General features: G+C 37.1%; 1 protein-coding gene across 1 annotated transcript in view; it reads left to right on the top strand.

The window, feature by feature from the left end:
- Positions 1-18091, top strand: part of WDR27 (WD repeat domain 27) — a 133594-nt gene that overhangs the window by 84356 nt on the left and 31147 nt on the right. Inside the window, exon 24 of the mRNA XM_080587269.1 lies at positions 12891-13230. Coding sequence (XP_080443395.1) covers positions 12891-12932 — 42 coding nt within the window. The 3' untranslated portion in view covers positions 12933-13230. The remainder of the gene's footprint in view (positions 1-12890; positions 13231-18091) is intronic.

The following is an 18091-nucleotide window of genomic DNA, read 5'->3' on the forward strand; positions in this document are numbered from 1 at the left end:
AATATAGAAATTGCTTGCTCATAATGTGAATGAAACAGTTCACAAGTTGTTTTATCAGGAAAATATATAATGTACGCGTGTGGAAGATATTAATTCAAACTGCTACTTTGATTTTTTTTTGCATTAATTTGTCTGATTGTATGCTCAGTGAGTACAGCTATATTTCAAATGACGTTAGTTTCAGGCATATTGTTATATCACGGCAAGTTTAGGTTAGAAAATATTTGACAGTATGTAAATTACTTCTCAGATGGAGAATTTTAAATAAATAATAGAGATCTGGAAATCTCTTCCACAGCTAGATTTCTAGCTCTGAATTTCACTGAAAATTTCATACTGATTTTCTGCTCACCTGCTTGAAGGGAGACATACATTGTGCTCCTAGTAAGGAGGTTTGCTTGTGGATCTCAGACAGTTAGGCACTAAAACCACCACTTGAGTCAGAATTGGCTACAGGTAGTTTTGGATGTGTCTGGAAATATGAGTTATTGTCTTTTACTAGCTACTAACAAAGTATACTTTTCCTGGTGGTTACATCTGGAGATTTCACTTCAGAACAAATGGTATAAAAATGCTATTCTTTTGCAATTTTGGTCCACCATTGGTGGTTCACTTCATCATATATTTTTCCACAATGGAGGTAGCTTTTTTAGCGATACGGAAAATTCTTTTTCAGACTTTAATTTGCTGAGTTTTGGCTTTAGTATCAAATCAGTCTTGTGTCATCCCTATGTAGGCCAAATTTTTTCCAGTATGATATTCTTCCTTAGGACTCAGGACTACCTTGTCAGAGATTAAATCATGTAGATATAAAACTTGTGACCAGCTTGACCTCTAATATGACTTTTCTGAAGTCAGGAAAACTCTTTCATGTGGTTCTTTTGATCCTAGTCACAAATATATCAAAAATAGATGTAAATAGAATTTGGTAGTTTTAGCTTTTATTTCTCCTTTAATTTTCTGTCTGAGAGGAATAAGCAGCCAGCTGTCGGCTTTTCTGATCTTCCATTCCTGGAGTGACCTTTATACTCACGCAAGAAGTAGAAGCAGAAGATGGAAAGTAAGCTCACTTGGACCTATAAGGGGAAGCCGTAGTCGTGTCAGAAAACTTCAGAGGAGTGTATCTGGGAGTGCGAGTGCTCTCCTAATGAGAAAGCAGCAAGAAAGAGGCAATGAAAAATGGTCAGGACATTTGTTCACAGGGCAGAAAGTTCACTTAAGTTAAAATCTGGCAGCTTTGTAGGAGATAATGAACAGAGGCCCCCTTGTGTTATATGAGATGATAAAACCTTACAAATCTATAAAGGGAAGAAAAGGTTTCCTGAAGCCTCAAAAAGCTAGATACTGAGACAAGGGATGTAAGGATATTTGTGGAAAAGGACACCTTGTAAAAATCTGAAGACTGAATGTTTTCTTTTGGGTTTTAATTAACTCCAGAACAAATACACTTTTGCAAGTGGGTTGCTATTCATCTCAGAAGAAACAGTCTCCTAGACTTTTAGGATTTCTTTTTGCCTGAGCTGAACTGAGTATGCCTCTACTATGCTTGTTAAACAATTACAGTTGATATGCCTATAAAATGATATTCTCTAAATGCACTACTGTCCTGCTTAAAAATTATTGTTAAAGGGGAAAAAAAGAGACACTTTTTTTTTGGGGGGGGGGGGGGGCAGAAGGGTGGTACTACTGAATTGTTAATTATTCCTGAATAGAACAAATTACCAAAACTAATTGTTCTAGTATCTTTTCTACTTTAGAGGACTTCAAGCATATTCTGTGATGTGCACAGCTATCTTAAAATTTTGCTTAAGAGCAAGCTATTTTGCTATCTTAAAATTTTTACCTTTATGCCACTGTATATGTTAAACAAAACATGTTTGCAACTGCAGTTGCTTAAGCTAGCATATTTTATTTCACATTTTTGGTGAGCTGGGTCTGTACATGCAGTCAGTCAACTTTTCCTTGTGTGTCTTAACATCGAGTCTCCAACACTTTACTTACTATTTCGCAGCGCTGTCCTTTCTACATACTACTTTAAGATGCTGAGAAAGAGGTTTCAGTTGTTTGTTTTCCTTATGAGCAGTAGTTTGCAGTAATGCAGGCTTTGTATGAGGACTGTCTTTGCCAACGACTGTACTAGAGTTTGTGTCTGGTGAGAAGTTATTTTCTTTACCCTCATCCAAATAAAGAAGATACTTCCATTAAAAAGGAAAAAAAGCCTGATGCTGACCTTGTTTATAACATACTATCTGAGGTTGAATGTATTCTTTCCTTGTCTTCCCTTCGTACTGTTAGCCAAACCTGTGTACTCTCATTTCTGTGACTAATCTCTGTGACTTGAATGGCAGTTTGAGGTGGTTGTCTTCTTAAATTTAATGAGCACATCAGTTTAATTTTTCTATCCAATTTACTGAAACACCAGTCTGACTGAATTTTATTTTCTTTCACTGTAATGTTCAGTCTTCCTCTTTTATCCTCAAACATAAATATTTATTATCATAGTATTATTTCTAAAAGAGATTGGAATAGCAGAACTAAGACAACTTTTCCTAGCTCTCATCAGCTAAAGGATGTTTTAGTTTGATCCACTTGTAAATGGTACAAATTTGTGTGTAAGGCAGCCAAAGGCAGATGCATGTATCTTTGCTTATTCTTATGAGACTAAGACTACAAGACTTAGGAGCAAAAGTTGGACTGGGCCAAAAATAAGGATAAAAAGAACTCTGTGGAAAGCAACAGCTCCTTGAAGGCTGTTGAAGAAATGTGACAAGGAGCGAGACCTTTGGTGGTGTTTTGTTTTGTTTTGCTTGGTTTTTGTTTGTTTGTTTTTATGTAAGAGTGCTTTTTTTTAAAAAAAAGAAGTTAGCAGTCATTGACTGAGGTGGCTGTGTAGCTTACATCTTCAGAAACAAGCAAATAACTTGTTAATAATAGTCTATGAGAAACTCTTCAAATTTAGTGAGCTGCATTATCTGTCAACTTGCAAAGGTTACATGGATTTAGAAATCCAGTCAAAGCACAAAATCATAGCTTGTCTTTTAAGCTAAATATAGTCCTATTCTAAGTGGCTTGGTGGAAAGGAGGGGCTTCAGCATTACCACCTGTGGGAATTCTCAAAGGGGGCCTGATTCCTTAGAGTGCCTAGTTTGGTTCCTACCTTTAAGTTACTGTTTACGTTTACAAATCTTGGTCTTTGCTTTTGTAAGGACTGCTTTGATTGGGGGCAGGGGGGGGAAACAAACTTCTGGTTGTATCACAATTGTACTATGAGGGTACTTGAGTCTGTGGAGAATCTAACAGAGTGACACAGCAGGTAGTCCTACTGAGTTTATTCCAATCTTTGGTATCTTATAACCAGAGTTTCTCACTTTGCACTTTTGTCTCTGCATATAGCAGGAATAATGTTTCTTTTGCGGCTTCTAATAAACAGTAATGCTGTGTGTCACTTAGTATGAGAGTTAATGTTTTTTAGCAGAAAAGTTTGCTTATACTTAAGGAATTATTGTAAGCACATATGACAACACTGAAGAAGGATTTTTTTTTTTTTTTTAAAAGGGAAATAAATCTTCTGCTAGCAAGGACACTATAATTCAGTTTAACCATGGGATACTCCAGCCATTATAAGTATGTTGCCAGCAAACCGCAGCTGTACAGCATATGATTTTAGATAAATATGCTTGCACTGGTAAGCTTCTCAATTTATAGCATATATGTCATAAAATCTTTACTGTAGTTACAAGTGTAGATATTTTATTGAATGGCATTAATAGCCTGAATGATACTTAAGGGGTGGTACTAAAAAATTGGTTACTCAGCTGTTTGACTTGAGTTCTATTTACCAAGAATGTAGACAGGGAGGGCTGGGGTCACTTGTGGACTGGAAGGGGATAGGATTGGCTGGGAGCAGGAAGGAAAGGCACCAACTGTAGTCATAGGAATAATCTGGAGAAAAGACAGCTTTTTGGAGATCATCAGATAGAAAATGAGGGTGAAGGGGGAAAGGTGGAGACTAACTGTAAGAATTGGAGGCAACTGACCTACGTATGTGCGGAAAGAAGTGATGATATTGGAGAGATGAAGAGAGTGCCTAGAGGGAGGGAGTGAAAGCCCTACAGTGAGAGGTAAGAGAAAATAGCTGCAAGGTTAACAATAATAGGTTCTGCACTTTAAGTTATGCCTTCTGTCTGAAAAAAAAAATAGCAAAAATGTGATGCCCAAAGCCCCAGTTGATCTTAACAATTCTGAAAATCAGTGTGCTCAATGCCTTAAAAAAACTACCCTTCAAATGACACAAAGCAAAGTGGCCAGATAAAGTAACCTCTCTTGTTCCCCTCACACACCACACAACTGTCTTGCAGGACCCAATAATATAACACTGAAAAGGATAAACTAATGAATATCTACTTTTCATGCTTCACAAAGGGGAAAGTAGAAAAATATTTTGTGCAGTGGAAATCTTATGCTTCAAATACAGACTCCTCCTCTGTCCTGAGAAGCTTTGGCAAACAGGAAGTACTAAAGGACTAATCATTAGGAATTTGTTCAATTGTGTTCCTTTCATAGAAGTACGAATTAGGATTTAATTATCTTATATAGCCCTCTAGGAAGTTGTCTTTCAAATATCTCATTTCTTTGTCTTGCTATCTGAGTGTCATCATCAAGCGTTTCTCTTAACAAAGAGCGTTCAGAAAATGCAGTCCAATGCTTGCTGATACTAGAAACCATTTTTGGGGAGAGCTCAGTTCTACAGTTCCTGCTCTTTCATGTAGAACAGGTACAAAGTGTTTTCCCCCACTTTGATTAAAATCCACGCGTTTGCATTCCAAGCAGATTCTACCTTCTTACATGGTCTTCAAGAAATGTAGGACCAAATGTATTGGCAATTATGATATAAATGTATAGAGGATGTATAAGAAATCAGAATTCAGCTGTTAAAAGTACAATTAGATGAAACACAAGGAAAATGAAATGTCAAATATAATGCATTCCAAATGATCTTTTGGAAAAGGGAATGCTAAATCTTAGCTAACAGATTAAATATGAAAAGAAAAACAGACACAACTTCTGTCTCAAATTAAAATAGCAACATAAAATGATTCCAGCTGTCCAATGGAGTATGATATAGCCACACCAAACATTTTGGCCTAGCTCCTGGTTGTATCTGAACTGTGTACAGCACAATGTGGGGAAGGAGGGAAGCAGAAATTCTTTAAAGCTGCCTTTTGTGCTTCTTTTCTTACAAACTTCCAGTCTACTGCATAAAGAACAGCGGACTCAGAACTTCCCAGTTCTTCACTCTCTAACAAGCATTCTGCATGAGCTGATTTGGCAGATGGTGGCTTCTGTTTTGCCTTCTTCCTTTCAGGCCTGTAGAATGTGTTGGAGGAGGCAGGAAAGAGTAAATCCTGATAAGGGCATCCTGTAACTCTTATGCTGTAGAAATATTCAAGAGCTGGGATCGCCATTGTTCCTAGCTGCTGCATTTCTGAAGAGTGGTATTTGAGATGTCTAACAACTATGGTTATTCATGTGTTAAAATGGTTGTATTGTAGTCTGAGGAGATGGTAATTAAATTATGAAAAAACATAAATGAACCATATCATGCTAGCTGAGACATCCTGTGACTTTTTTTTTTTTTTTAATCAAACTTAAGCAGTATCCCATCCCATGAACTGCTTACTCATGTAAGAACCTTTCTTGAAACAAATAGGTCACTTTCCCACTGCCATACTACAAGCCCACGAGTGGGACTTTTTCAAACATTTACGTCCTTCATTTCTGCTCTCCTGCTAAGAACACCTGGAGAGAGTCACATTGGCTTCTGACATTGTCTTTTTTTGTCAGGGTTCTCTGACCAGGTAGTGACCTGTACTATGCACTGAAGAGAAGTTAGGTTTGGAGAAAGACAAATTATAAAGCTGTAGCTCATCTTTGAATGTTACCTCAGTGTGTTACTCTTTCACCTGAATGCAAGTGAGCCACTTCTTAGATCAGATATTCTGAAGAAGGATCAACAGAGGATGATGGCAGAAGCATGAAACTAGCATGTTTTTCTCCCTGGCTTTGGTTATTTTATTCCTGGTTTCCAAGAGAAGCTGGTTCACTGCCTGGAAACAGGGAAAGAGTGACAGAAAGAGAAATATGATGTGATATAACCTCCAGTTATAAGAGAATAACCTGAAACAAAATATGCTTTTAAGATTTTTTTTTCTAAGGCTGATCAATTGTAATGTAGAAAATGTTTTAGTGTATGTCATTTATCTTATTTTAATGTTCTCATTTTGACTTGTCAAATGCTGTAATAAAACAGAAAACATTTTTGCTTGTATGTCATCTAGCACGGAATAGTCTAAGATGTGAATTTAAAGTAAAAATAGTCATTATAGAAGAAACTGAGGCTAATTTTTACTAGAGCTGCTTATCAATGATTAATGTTTTCCTGCAGTTTCCTAGAGTTCCTACTCCTTGTTTATTAGTTGCCTTTTGTCATGTTACAGACTATTTAATTAACAGAAGGAAAAAAACACTAACAATAGAATTTGTGTCTGAAAAAGTATAGGAGGTAAAGTTGGCCAGAATTTTATATCCTTATATCCTTCCCCTTACAATGTTGATGCAAAGGTAGGAAAACTAGACCCTGTGTCAACTACTCTTATGACTGTGACAGAAAAGCCTGTATATCAGGTGAAAGCCAATACATATGGAAAATGCCGAGGAGATGGTCTACCAGGCCATTTGCTCTGCTACACTGCTGCTTTCCTGAAGAAAATCTCAGAAGGATCATGCAATCAAGAGAATAGGCAATTCTAATTTTTATTTGTTCACACATAAAATGTGGTTGAAGTTAATGGAAATTAATACAGCATATCAATGTATGTACACATGCATTATTTTAATAGATTTTCCTAGAACATTAGTTTTTTTTAAACATATTTTTAATTAACTCATATATTTAATAATAATTTAAAAAAATATCACCAATAAAGTATTTCAGTGATGCTTCATTTACTTTAAAGTTAGTATAATTATATTTTGGGGACAAGTCTTTAGTAAGTTGTTTGGAAAACACCAGGATCATGTAACAGAAACACTGAAAGAAATGTATCCAGATGATGCTTCAGATAAAAAGATACAGAAGCAAAGAAACATGCTAGGTGTTAATGTCAGAAAACATTGCTTCATTTATTCATTCATTCCAGAAGAACAAAGAGAGATTGAAATAGTAGAAATGAAAAGTATTGCTTGATGTTTAAATAAACATTAACACTTGAAAAAATGCTACCATTGAAAAAAATGTTTGTCAGATTTTTGTGTGAATATTTTAACTAATTAATAAAAAAAAAAAAAAAACACCACCACCAACAAAAACAGAAACCAACTATTTTAATGTAGTGGAAATATAAAATATATCAAAGCATGTTTTCATATTTAATTCCTGAGATGAAGATAGGTAGAGTATAGAATGTAGAAAAGGGCCTGTTGACATAAAAAATATCCTCCTGCAATTTTCTGTTACTCCAGCCAGATCAATGCCTTGATCCAATTCATCTTCCAGTCAATTCTTTATGAGGTCAAGTTTTTATGAGGCCATGAGACAGGGGGATAAGAGCAAACATCCAAAGTGGGAGGAGGAATAAGGCAATAGGCATTGAATATTGGCACTACAGATGTGTCTGTGCTCTCAGGTAGTTACTCTAGTTCTGAAATCTACACTATTCCAATTATTTGTTTAAACTTAATATAAATATTTCATCTACAAGTAGCAAGGACAGATAATAAAAGAAGACAGTAAATATTCTGAATAAGAACAGATGCAACAGACATGTCACAATATTAAATAGGCAGTGTTGCTAGAGTCTGGGGAAAAATTAAACACAGGATTCACTTATATTCTATTTCATAAAAGTGATACACATGGTTAGGGAAGGAAAAAATGTATTTATAAACTGATGGGCTCTGAGCCAGTCATTACTGATCTAGAACAATATCCTGGGGTTCCATAGCTGCATGTAAACATCAATTTAATGTCCAGTAGCAGTGAGTAAAACTATGTTGAGTTATGAGAAAAGAAACAGAAAGCAGAACAGACATCTTCATGTCATTGTATACATACATGACAGTCTATGTGCAAGTTTGTTCTGCCAATCTCAAAAAAAAAAAAAAGATGTAATAGAATTGGAAATGATTCAGAAAAGACTCACAAAATTGATCAGAGACTTGGAATGACTTTGACAGAGGAAGTGACTGATTAGAATAAAGATTCTTCAGCCTGGAAAAGAAGCAATTCTGAGATGTTATATGAGATGCCTAAAGAAGCCATGGGGAAATTTCATAGCATCCAGAAGATGGGTAAGAAATAGTTGTACATCTTCCAATAGTGGACATCAGATGAAGATACCATAGCTTAAAACCAAATGAAACAAGGATTTTCCCTAAAAATAGTTAAATTTTGGAATACCTTGATATGGGATACCGTGCATGCTCAAAATTTATATTGCTTTAAAGGAAGACTGGACATATTCATAGGCAAGAAATCCATTACAGGTAAATTAGAATACATAGAAATCACATTTACCGTGAAATGTGTTTGGGTTTCAAGTATTATGGGCAGAACATTAGGGATGATGTACTTAGTCTCTTCTTATAACTTGCTATTCTTAAAAGTTCATTTCTTCTTACATTCTTATTTCCTGGGCATCCACTTTGGGCCACTGTCAGAGGCAGGATATTGGGCTCGTCTAAGCCTGTACAGTTATTCTCATAATTTATATGCAGTTAAAATCTCTGTGACCTTTCTGATGACTGGAAGTGACATAACAGGTAGAAGTTCTATAAGCTGACAAGACAGGATGAAGGAATTCATGTATTTTCCACAGCCCATAGGCGGAGTTAGCTCCACATTTGAATTTACTAACTCTACCTTTATTTTACATTTATATGTTAAGTAAATATTTTGCTGGTGACCTGAATAAAGTTATATCAGATCTTTGATTATGTCATTAAAAAAACAACTGAAACCTCATATTTGTGGCTATGATCTCATTGAAAAATTTCTATATGTTTAGCCAATGCGTGTAGCTGATATCATTATTATAGTTACTGTAACACCTGAGCTTTTTTATACAAAAGCGCCATAGTCTCTTTTTTGTGTTTTCTCCATTTCTTCCTTCTTCCCTAACCACTCTATGAATAAGGCTCTGCTCCACTCTTCCAAAAGTGGTAACTCTTTATTGTTTTTCACCATTAACTTTCTCCAGTATCTGTTGGAGCAAAGGTACAATACTCTTTATTATGATGCTGGTAACAAACAAGGCCATTTAATTTCACAGTTGACATTAATTATTTTACAAAAATCCCCTACACACACCTTTTCTTTTTTTCTTTTTTTTTTTTTTTTCCCTAAACCTGAACAGATTGGTAACATGGACTGCATCTAACTAATCCCTTTAAGAACACATCATATCTATGGTACAGTAATACTCTTAATTCCACATATCAGGCTTTTATACTTCCTTTTTTCTTAGTGCTCAGGTTTATTCAGGTTTCATGCCATTATTGATGTCACTGGTGAATGCTATCAGTAATGGCAATAGCAGAAAATTTAGGGAATAAAGAACTCTATACATTACGATTTTGATCACCCTTTTTTACAACTTTATTGTTAGGACTAGCTGCCCAACTTTTAACAGCAGAAACACAGACAACTGAAGTACTATCACCATTTGAAGAGATTTTACAGTTTTCCAGGTGAAATCTGCAGGAAAAAAAAAAAAAAAAAAGAAAAAAAACACCCTGAAATAGTGATTCTTGTGATCTTAAAAAGTGTGATTTGAAACTTATCTGTTCATATATTGAAATTTTAAATTATTGCTCTGCTCTCATTTTTGGAAGCAGAAATCATGGAGTCTTTTTTTGCTTGTTGTGAGTGCATGGTGTACTTTAAATGATGCTGAAACTCCCTTTTGATAAGATTTCAGTCTGCATTTTTTCACACTGACAGAAAATAACTCTTTGTAAGCTTCTTACAGTTTTGGAGAAAAATCACTAGATTTCATAATTTTTAAAGTAGACTGGCATCACCACAACTAGATGATCTATACAATTTATCTTTAGATTCTACTAAATTTTATATTCAATAGGTATTTACACATAAAAATCACTGGGAAAGCTTCTTATTTTTGCTCAGAAAAAATCCTAGAACTATACACAGATGATGCTGAGTTCATGATACCTTTAGTAAGTACTAAACAAAAAGCAAGATTTTTTTTTTCTGCTATTTCAATGCACTTCTTACAAGTGCTTCTGTCATTTTTTGAAAAAATAAACAAAACCTGACTTTACTTTCATTACTTGTTTAGTGAAGTCCAAGGTTCCTATTAGGCCAGGTGCCTGCTAGGTGTTCTCCCAGTGAGCCTTATAACTTAAAAGGCGATATTTTTTTTTCCATATTTCCTTATGTATGTGCCAGTTACTTCAGTTCTTTCAAAAGCCTCACAATTTTCAGGTCATGCCATATGCAGAGACCTCAGGAAAAGGCAAGGATAGCTAAATTTTAATGTATCCAAAAAGGGATAAAGCTATCGTGGTTTTAAATCTCAATTAGATCTATGTATATTGAGCAGAAATAGATTAATTTTTTCCTTCCTTTGAAGAAACAAATTTTTTTTTTCCTTGCCTACTGTTAAGAAAACTCACCCATAGTCTCACAGTGTGCACCTGAAACTTGTGACCATAAATTCAACAGTGTTTTTTAGGATAGACCTTGTGCTGCAATTACATTATACGAGGTTTCCTGAGTCTCAGAACAAGCCTGTAAAGTATGTCATTTGTAGGCTTAAACCACATGGATGATCTAAGGAAGCTCTTTTCTGTCTTCCGTCATGTAATTCTGTTTTCTCTTACTCTTTTTTTTTTTTTTTTTCCTCCTCGTAAGCATGTGCAAAAATTAAGTGGGATGTTTCAGAACATTGTAATTTGCTGGAGATATCTTAGCACTCAGAAACTTCTTGGGGAAAGTGAGAATATCCTAGTAGATCCACTGCCAATTTGAAAATGTGTCTCACTAGTAAAATATTAAAAGTAAAATTATTCATAAACTGATAGTGTACTACCCAGGATGAGTGATGGACTCCACTGGGAGAATTGTTACCATGTATCTACTACAGTTTAGAAGTTTTGAAAGCTGATTTTCCACACTACTATTTCCCCTGGTTCTGTAAGGTCTGGCACACTTCAGGCAATTAAAAATTATGTAGAGTGTGAATACTTTTATTATGGGCAAAGGGATTTTGGTGCAGATACTGATCATATGTAGAAAGCTTGAGTTCATTAGCCTTTACTAGCTCTGTCTCAGCAGTAGCCCTGCAATGTCTGCAGAAAACTCTGTGTTGCTATACATTAGCTTATTGGCTTATTGTTTGCCTAGAGATAACTAATTAGCTCCCCCAAAACCTAGTCTCTGAGAAGTGCAGTGCAAAGACATCTGACTGGCCCTGCATGTGGAGAGCAAGCTCTTGTCTCTGGGAGTTTATTAGTGCAAGCCTTGTGCATTTACATTCTCTCTCCTTACCATTTTCATGAACCCTCCTCAATTACCTGCTTGCCAGACAAAATATCTAGCCTACTGCATTTTGTGCAGTCTGTTCTAAAGCTTTCCGGGTGCCAGTTAAAATTTCAGCTTTGCTTGTTTCCATCCCAAAGCCACCAGTCAGTCTTCGCGGGTTTAGAATAGCTAACGCTGAAATGTAATGTGCAGCCATGCAGAATGACATTATGTCTGTTATACTTACAATTTCAGGGTTGAAATGTTATGGTGATGGGTACAGTATAGGAGCCTTTGCAGAACAGAATAATCAGAGTTTAATTGCCTGAACTGAATGTGGATGGAACACTGGGGGTGAGAAGAGTGCAGTAGTGAAAAGCAACATCTGATTCCAATTGCCAGATTTTAGCTAACTTTCCTAAGTTGAAGTATTTTTTGTAAATGTATAACGTCAAATATAGGAAATAATAAAAGGGAAAACAGAAATTACAGATATATAATTCTAAGAAAAGTCATATAGTGAGATTTCAGTTCATATGATTTTATGGAGAGTATGGCATAAAGTTTACTATTTCATATATACGTATTTTAGCTAGAATTTCATACGAGCAGAAGATACAGAACTAGCAGATGAATCTTGAGAACATCCAAAAGATTGTACTATAAACCAGATGTCACACCATGTCTGGAAACATTTAATTGTATCTGGAGCACATCATATCTTCTCCTGTGATTCTAACTAGAAGTTGCATTCTTTCCATTTTATTTGCAAGGCTGACTTAATATGAAATATGAATTAATGTTGTATTTGATACAAAATTAAGAAATACATATTTTGTCTTTGCTTAAGAAGGAGTCCAAAAGCCTAGAGGAATACATTAGTGATAACAATAGATGCCTATAAATACGTACCATTTATCATTTAGTTACTGTCAAGTAATAATAATAACAAAATAGTGTTTGGAAAAAAAATCACTTTTTCGTTGGGCTGTTTTAGCTGAATATCTGTTAGGACTTATATTAAGGTTAAAAAAATATCAAATGAGGGACACCCAAGCTGTGATTCCGTACAAAATTTCTAAGGATTTCCAAAATTTCTTCTCTTCCTTGAAAAATACTGTATTTTGATTGTGAAGTATGGACATAGACTACCATTTTGTTTTTCTTGTAGCTATATATGATCTAAATGTTTTGAATAGAGTCCAGCTAGTATTTGAAATGTTGGCATCTGCTTTGAAATGAAACTTTTGAGGTTCTCCCATCGATAACGTATCTATGCAGTTATATTGTGATACTTAGTGAGAGAAGTGTTTTTTGCTTCTAAGTGCATTCTCATTCCAAATTTCAGATTTACTCTATATTTGGAGTTTGGAACAAATCATCTCTATGAATGACTCAACTTCAAAATGTTTTGTTTGCGCTGCAGAATATGATACATTCCCCATTGGGAAGTTGCTAATCTGGCACATTTAACTGGTTTTCCCACTGACTTACCAAGTGTTATGCAAGCGTCACTATCCCATGACTTGAACAGCTCCTGTTACTTTTACTTTAGATACTGAAACAGAGTGTTTAAAAACATCTTGTAAATAATAAGGCCTTCAGGAAAGTTAGGTGCATTATTTCAAGATTGCTGTAAGTGACACAAAGCTCTGTATGGAACGTACATGATTCCACTTTCTTTAAGTGTAAGTTATATGCCTTTATTGTTTTTTAAAAGACTATCTTTTTCTCTTGAAAATCTCTGAGAATGCAGTATGTCATTTAAGACCATGGTTTGGCTTTTGAATATGCTACGATCTGCAAAATATTTTCCTGAGGAAAAGGTGGATTACCCAACAGTAAAATGAACTTTCATTCTGTGGGTAAATAGAGATGAAGAGGAATAATTCGGAAACAAAATATGTTTTCAGTCCCAGGCCATATCGTCCAGGCGAATATACACATTATAAATCTGTCAGCCGCAGAAGATGAGTACTATCTGGAGGAAAGTAAAACCTTAAAAAAAAAAAAGAGACAGGAAAAAAAGAAGCAATACCAAATTAACAAAGTTCATTATCATCTAAGTCATTCAGATGGAGTAATGACGATTTGCATTAAGGAACTTCAGGGTGTGTGAGAATGACAGGAATACTTCTTTTAGGTAGGTTATTTTAAAACGCAAATCTCTATTAACCTTTTACAAAAAAAATGTGATGATTATATAGCCAATGAAGACTGCCCAATGCAAGGGAGTTTTATACAGCAAAATGAACTATATTGTTTCCTTTTTGCATGCAAGGAGAACTAATATAACTGCATTGACTAGGACCAGCCTTTCTGACTTTTTCAAAAAGGAAATGCAAACAGAAAAGACCATGAAAGAGTCTGGAGGAAAAAGAGGCTGGTCTCTGGTTCTCCAGGATCAAGTAAAAGAAAACAACTGTTAATCCATTTGTTTAATTACATACTTTAGACTTCTACTAGGAAATAGACAGGTTTTTCTTTATCCCTTTTCACTGTATGGGAAATTGTAAAGAGGCAAGAGATTTTTATTTGTTTCATTAAATAGTTTTGTAAATAAACTATATGATACCAGGTCTGGAATCCATTTGACTGATATCACTACATCTGGCCATCCTGTCAGGGTGATTATGGCTGACGTGAAAACCGGTTGTAGTTTTTAAGCTCCCACTTCTGTAAACATTTCCTGTTCCACTGAGTTATTTTTGGAGTTTTAATGTGCAGTGATTCCAAAGAAGTAGTGCCAATGAGTAGAGTGTAAAAAGCAGTATTGAAAATCACTTACTTTAGCTTAGTAGAATATTATATAATAGATGGCAAAGTGCCTTTCAATGTATCTATGTATACATTTTTTCTGACATTATTTCATTTATCTAACTTTAGTTCTTTTCTGACAGATGGGCACAAATTATGGCCTCAGAGTTCAAAATTAGAACAAATGACAGGGTCCACCAGAGTTCTGTTCAAGACCCAGAATGAAAGCTTCCTAAGAGCTAAGCTTAATCAGAATTAAGTTACAGATCATTAGTGGACAGCATTCAAACCATATCCACTGTGCATCCTCTTGTTTCATTTTCGTTTCCGCTATGCTTCTAAATTACGAATTTCAGGCTTTAAAAATTGGAATGACTTAAAAGTCAAAATGAATATTGCAACAGTTAAAACCAAGAGAACATCAAAGTGTCTGAGATTTATACAGTACATGGTAAGGACAATACTTGGCAGCAAATGGAATTTTGGAATGTAGAGACTAGGCCATACAACAGTATTCATGACAGAGATGTTCACAAGGCAATAGTGGCACTTCATTAATATTGTAGCCTGGAAATCTAAGTAGATTGCAAGAACATGTAACCCATATGAATGTATCAGAGGCTTTTGTACTTTTCCAGGATTTCCCACACAAGAGTGTGTAAGGTGTCTGCTACATATGTTGGCTTATGGACTAAATATTAGGGTCTTAAAACACTCAAGTAATGTAGGCTTGTGAGAATTTATGGATCTGTTTTGAAGATGGGATTGGAACCTACTCAAGTCACTTATTCCGCTTTCATTTATATCATTTATTCATTGTTTGAGCTTTTCGTCCTTTAGCTCAACTCATGGAGACTCTTACTGTTTTTGTTGAATGTCCTGAGTTGCATTCCTCATGCAAACCCACAATGGGTGGTCATAATAAGCTGGCAGTCAGGGAAGGTCCATCAATAACAAATAGCGCTTAAGTAGCATGTATCATGGGTGGTCTAAGAGCTTCCTGTGAGGGACAATTTCAGGAAGACACTATGGCTACAATGGGAGTAGTCCCCTATGTTTAAAGATATATTCTCAAATTCTGCTAAGCGTGGATAACCTTGTGACAGCCACCCCATTGGGAAGGAAAAAGACATTACACAAAATGAGGATTCTGCATACATAATGCCTCCGTGCAAAATGCCTCATAGGTCACAGTCTCATTTTAAAGTGTATTTTCATTAGCTGGCTTCCTATGTTATTTAAATGAAGAAAATCAGGGCTTACAACTCTAAATTTCATAGAATCATATAATAGGTTGGTTTGGAAGGGATCTTGAAGATCATCCAGTTCCAACTCTCCTGCCATTGGCAGGGAAACTTCCACTAGACCAAGTTGCTCAAAGCCCCATCCAGCCTGGCCTTGAGCACTTCCAGGGATGGGGCACACAACTTCTCTGGGCAACCTGTTCCACTGCCTCATCCCCCTCATAATAAATAATTTCTTCTTTATATCTGATCTAATTATGCCCTCTTTTGATTTAAAGTCATTACCCATTGTCCTAATACTACATGTCCTTGTAAAAAATCCCTCTCCAACTTTTTTGTATGCCCCCTTCAAGGTCTTACTAGATCCTTCTCTTCTCCAGGCTGAACAACCCGAACTCCCTCAGCCTGTCTTCACAGGAGAGGTGCTCCAGCCATTTGATCATCTTTGTGGCCCTACTCTGGACTTGCTCCATAAGGTCAATGTCCTTTTATGTTGGGGGCCTCAGAGCTGAATGTGGTACTCCAGGTGGGGTTTCATGAGAACAGTGCATAGGGGAAGAATCACCTCCCTCAACCTGCTGGCCATGCTTCTTTTGATGCAGCCCAGGATATAGTTGGCTTTCTGGGCCACAAGTACACATTGACGGCTCATGTCTTATCAGGGCTTTAGCTTTGATCCCTGGCTGCTTGGGCAATGTCTCTGTATTCCTTCCAGGATACCTGTCCTTGATTCCACCCCCTGTAGGCTTCCTTTTTGTGCTGAAGTTTGTTCAGGATCTTCTTGTTCATCTATGCAAGCCTCCTGGCATTTTTGCCTGACTTCCTTTTTTTTGGGATGCATCACTCCTGAGCTTGGAGGAGGTGATCCTTGGATAGTAAACAGCTTACCTGGGCCTATCTTCCCTCCAGAGCTCTGTCCCATGGTACTCTACCAATCAGATCCCTGAAGAGGCCTAAGACTGCTCTCCTGAAGTCCAGGGTAGTGAGCTTGCTACACTTCCTCCTCACTGCCTTAAGGATCTTGAGCTCCACCATTTCATGGTCATTTTCTTGGCTATCCTTGAGATTCATATTCCCTACCATTCCCTCCTTGTTGGTGAGAATGAGGTTCATCATAGCACCTCTCCTTGTTGGCTTCCCTATCACTTGGAAAAGGATGTTATCATCAATGCGTTCCAGGAACCTCCTGGATTGCCTATGTCCTTCTGTTTGCCGAAAGATATTGGGGTGATTGAAGTCCCCAGTGAGGACCAGGGCTTGTGAATGAGTCTGCTCCTATCTGTCTACAGAGTGCCTCATCCACTCAGTCTTCCTGATCAGGTGGCCTGTAGCACACTCCAACTATAATGTCTCCTGTCCCTGCCCTCCCTTTAATCCTGATTCATAAGCTCTCATTCAGCTCCTCATCCATTCTCAGGCAGAGCTCCGGGCACTCCAGCTGCTCATTGACATAGAGGGCAATACCCCTTCCTCATCTTCCCTGCCTGTCCTTCCTAGAGAGGAAGTATCCTTCCATTCCAATACTCTAGTCATGGGAGCCATCCCACCACGCCTCTGCGATGCCAGTGAAATCATAGCCATGCAGGCATGTGCACATCTCTAACTCCTCTTGTTTACTCCCCATGCTTACATGCGTTAGCATTGAGACATTCAAGTTGGGCCCCTGATGAAGCTGACTTACTGTCTGAAATGGCTGGAATCCATTTGTGCTGCTCTTCAGGTGCTCTTCTGCTGACCTGTGACCCTTCTCCAGGCTCTGGGCATCTATTGCACTGGCATAAAATTGGTAGGATAAGGATGGAATGAGGTTCCCTTTCCTCAGCAAATTTATTTTAAAGCTCTCTTTACCAGCTTAGCAAGCCTATGACTGAAGATGCTCTTCCCTTTCTCTGCCAGAAGGACCCCATCAACCCCCAACAGATCAGGTTTCTCAAAGTGAATCCCGTGGTCTAAGTAGCCGAACCCCTGGCTGTGGCACCAGTCCTGTAACCATCTGTTGATTTGCCAGGTTCGACTGGCCCTTTCAATCCCCTTGCCTGTGACCGGAAGGACTGATGAAAAAACGACCTCCTGTCCAGAGTCCCTTACTGCTCCCTGAACTCTGTAATCCTTCATACTCCTCAGATTGCTCCTGGCTGCATCACCGTCACCCACATGAAACAACAGCAGTGGATAACAGTCAGTGGACTGTACTAGGCTTGTTAGTCTCTCAGTGACATCCCTCATATGAGCAACACACCTCTCTAGAGAGTGCATCAGGTCGGTAAATGGGTGCCTCCGTACCTCTCAGAAAAGAGTCACCCACTACTATCACCCATCACCTTTTCTTAGTAGTGTTTGTTGCTACATGGGGAGCAGATCAGGCTGCCTTGCTCAACTCCAGCATCTCTCCTTATGTGATGGTCTTCCCTCTTCAGTCTGCAGAGTGGTGAAGCTGTTCTGCTTCAGATGCGGGTATAGTTACTGGATTGCGGGGGGATAGTGAAAGATCAGAATATCTGGTTACACTTTTGGCAATTTATTGAAAAATAGATAAATTATTTGTATT

This window comes from Anser brachyrhynchus (genome assembly GCF_964034855.1).
Source record: "Anser brachyrhynchus genome assembly, chromosome: 3".
In the NCBI taxonomy this organism is placed as follows: Eukaryota; Metazoa; Chordata; class Aves; order Anseriformes; family Anatidae; genus Anser; species Anser brachyrhynchus.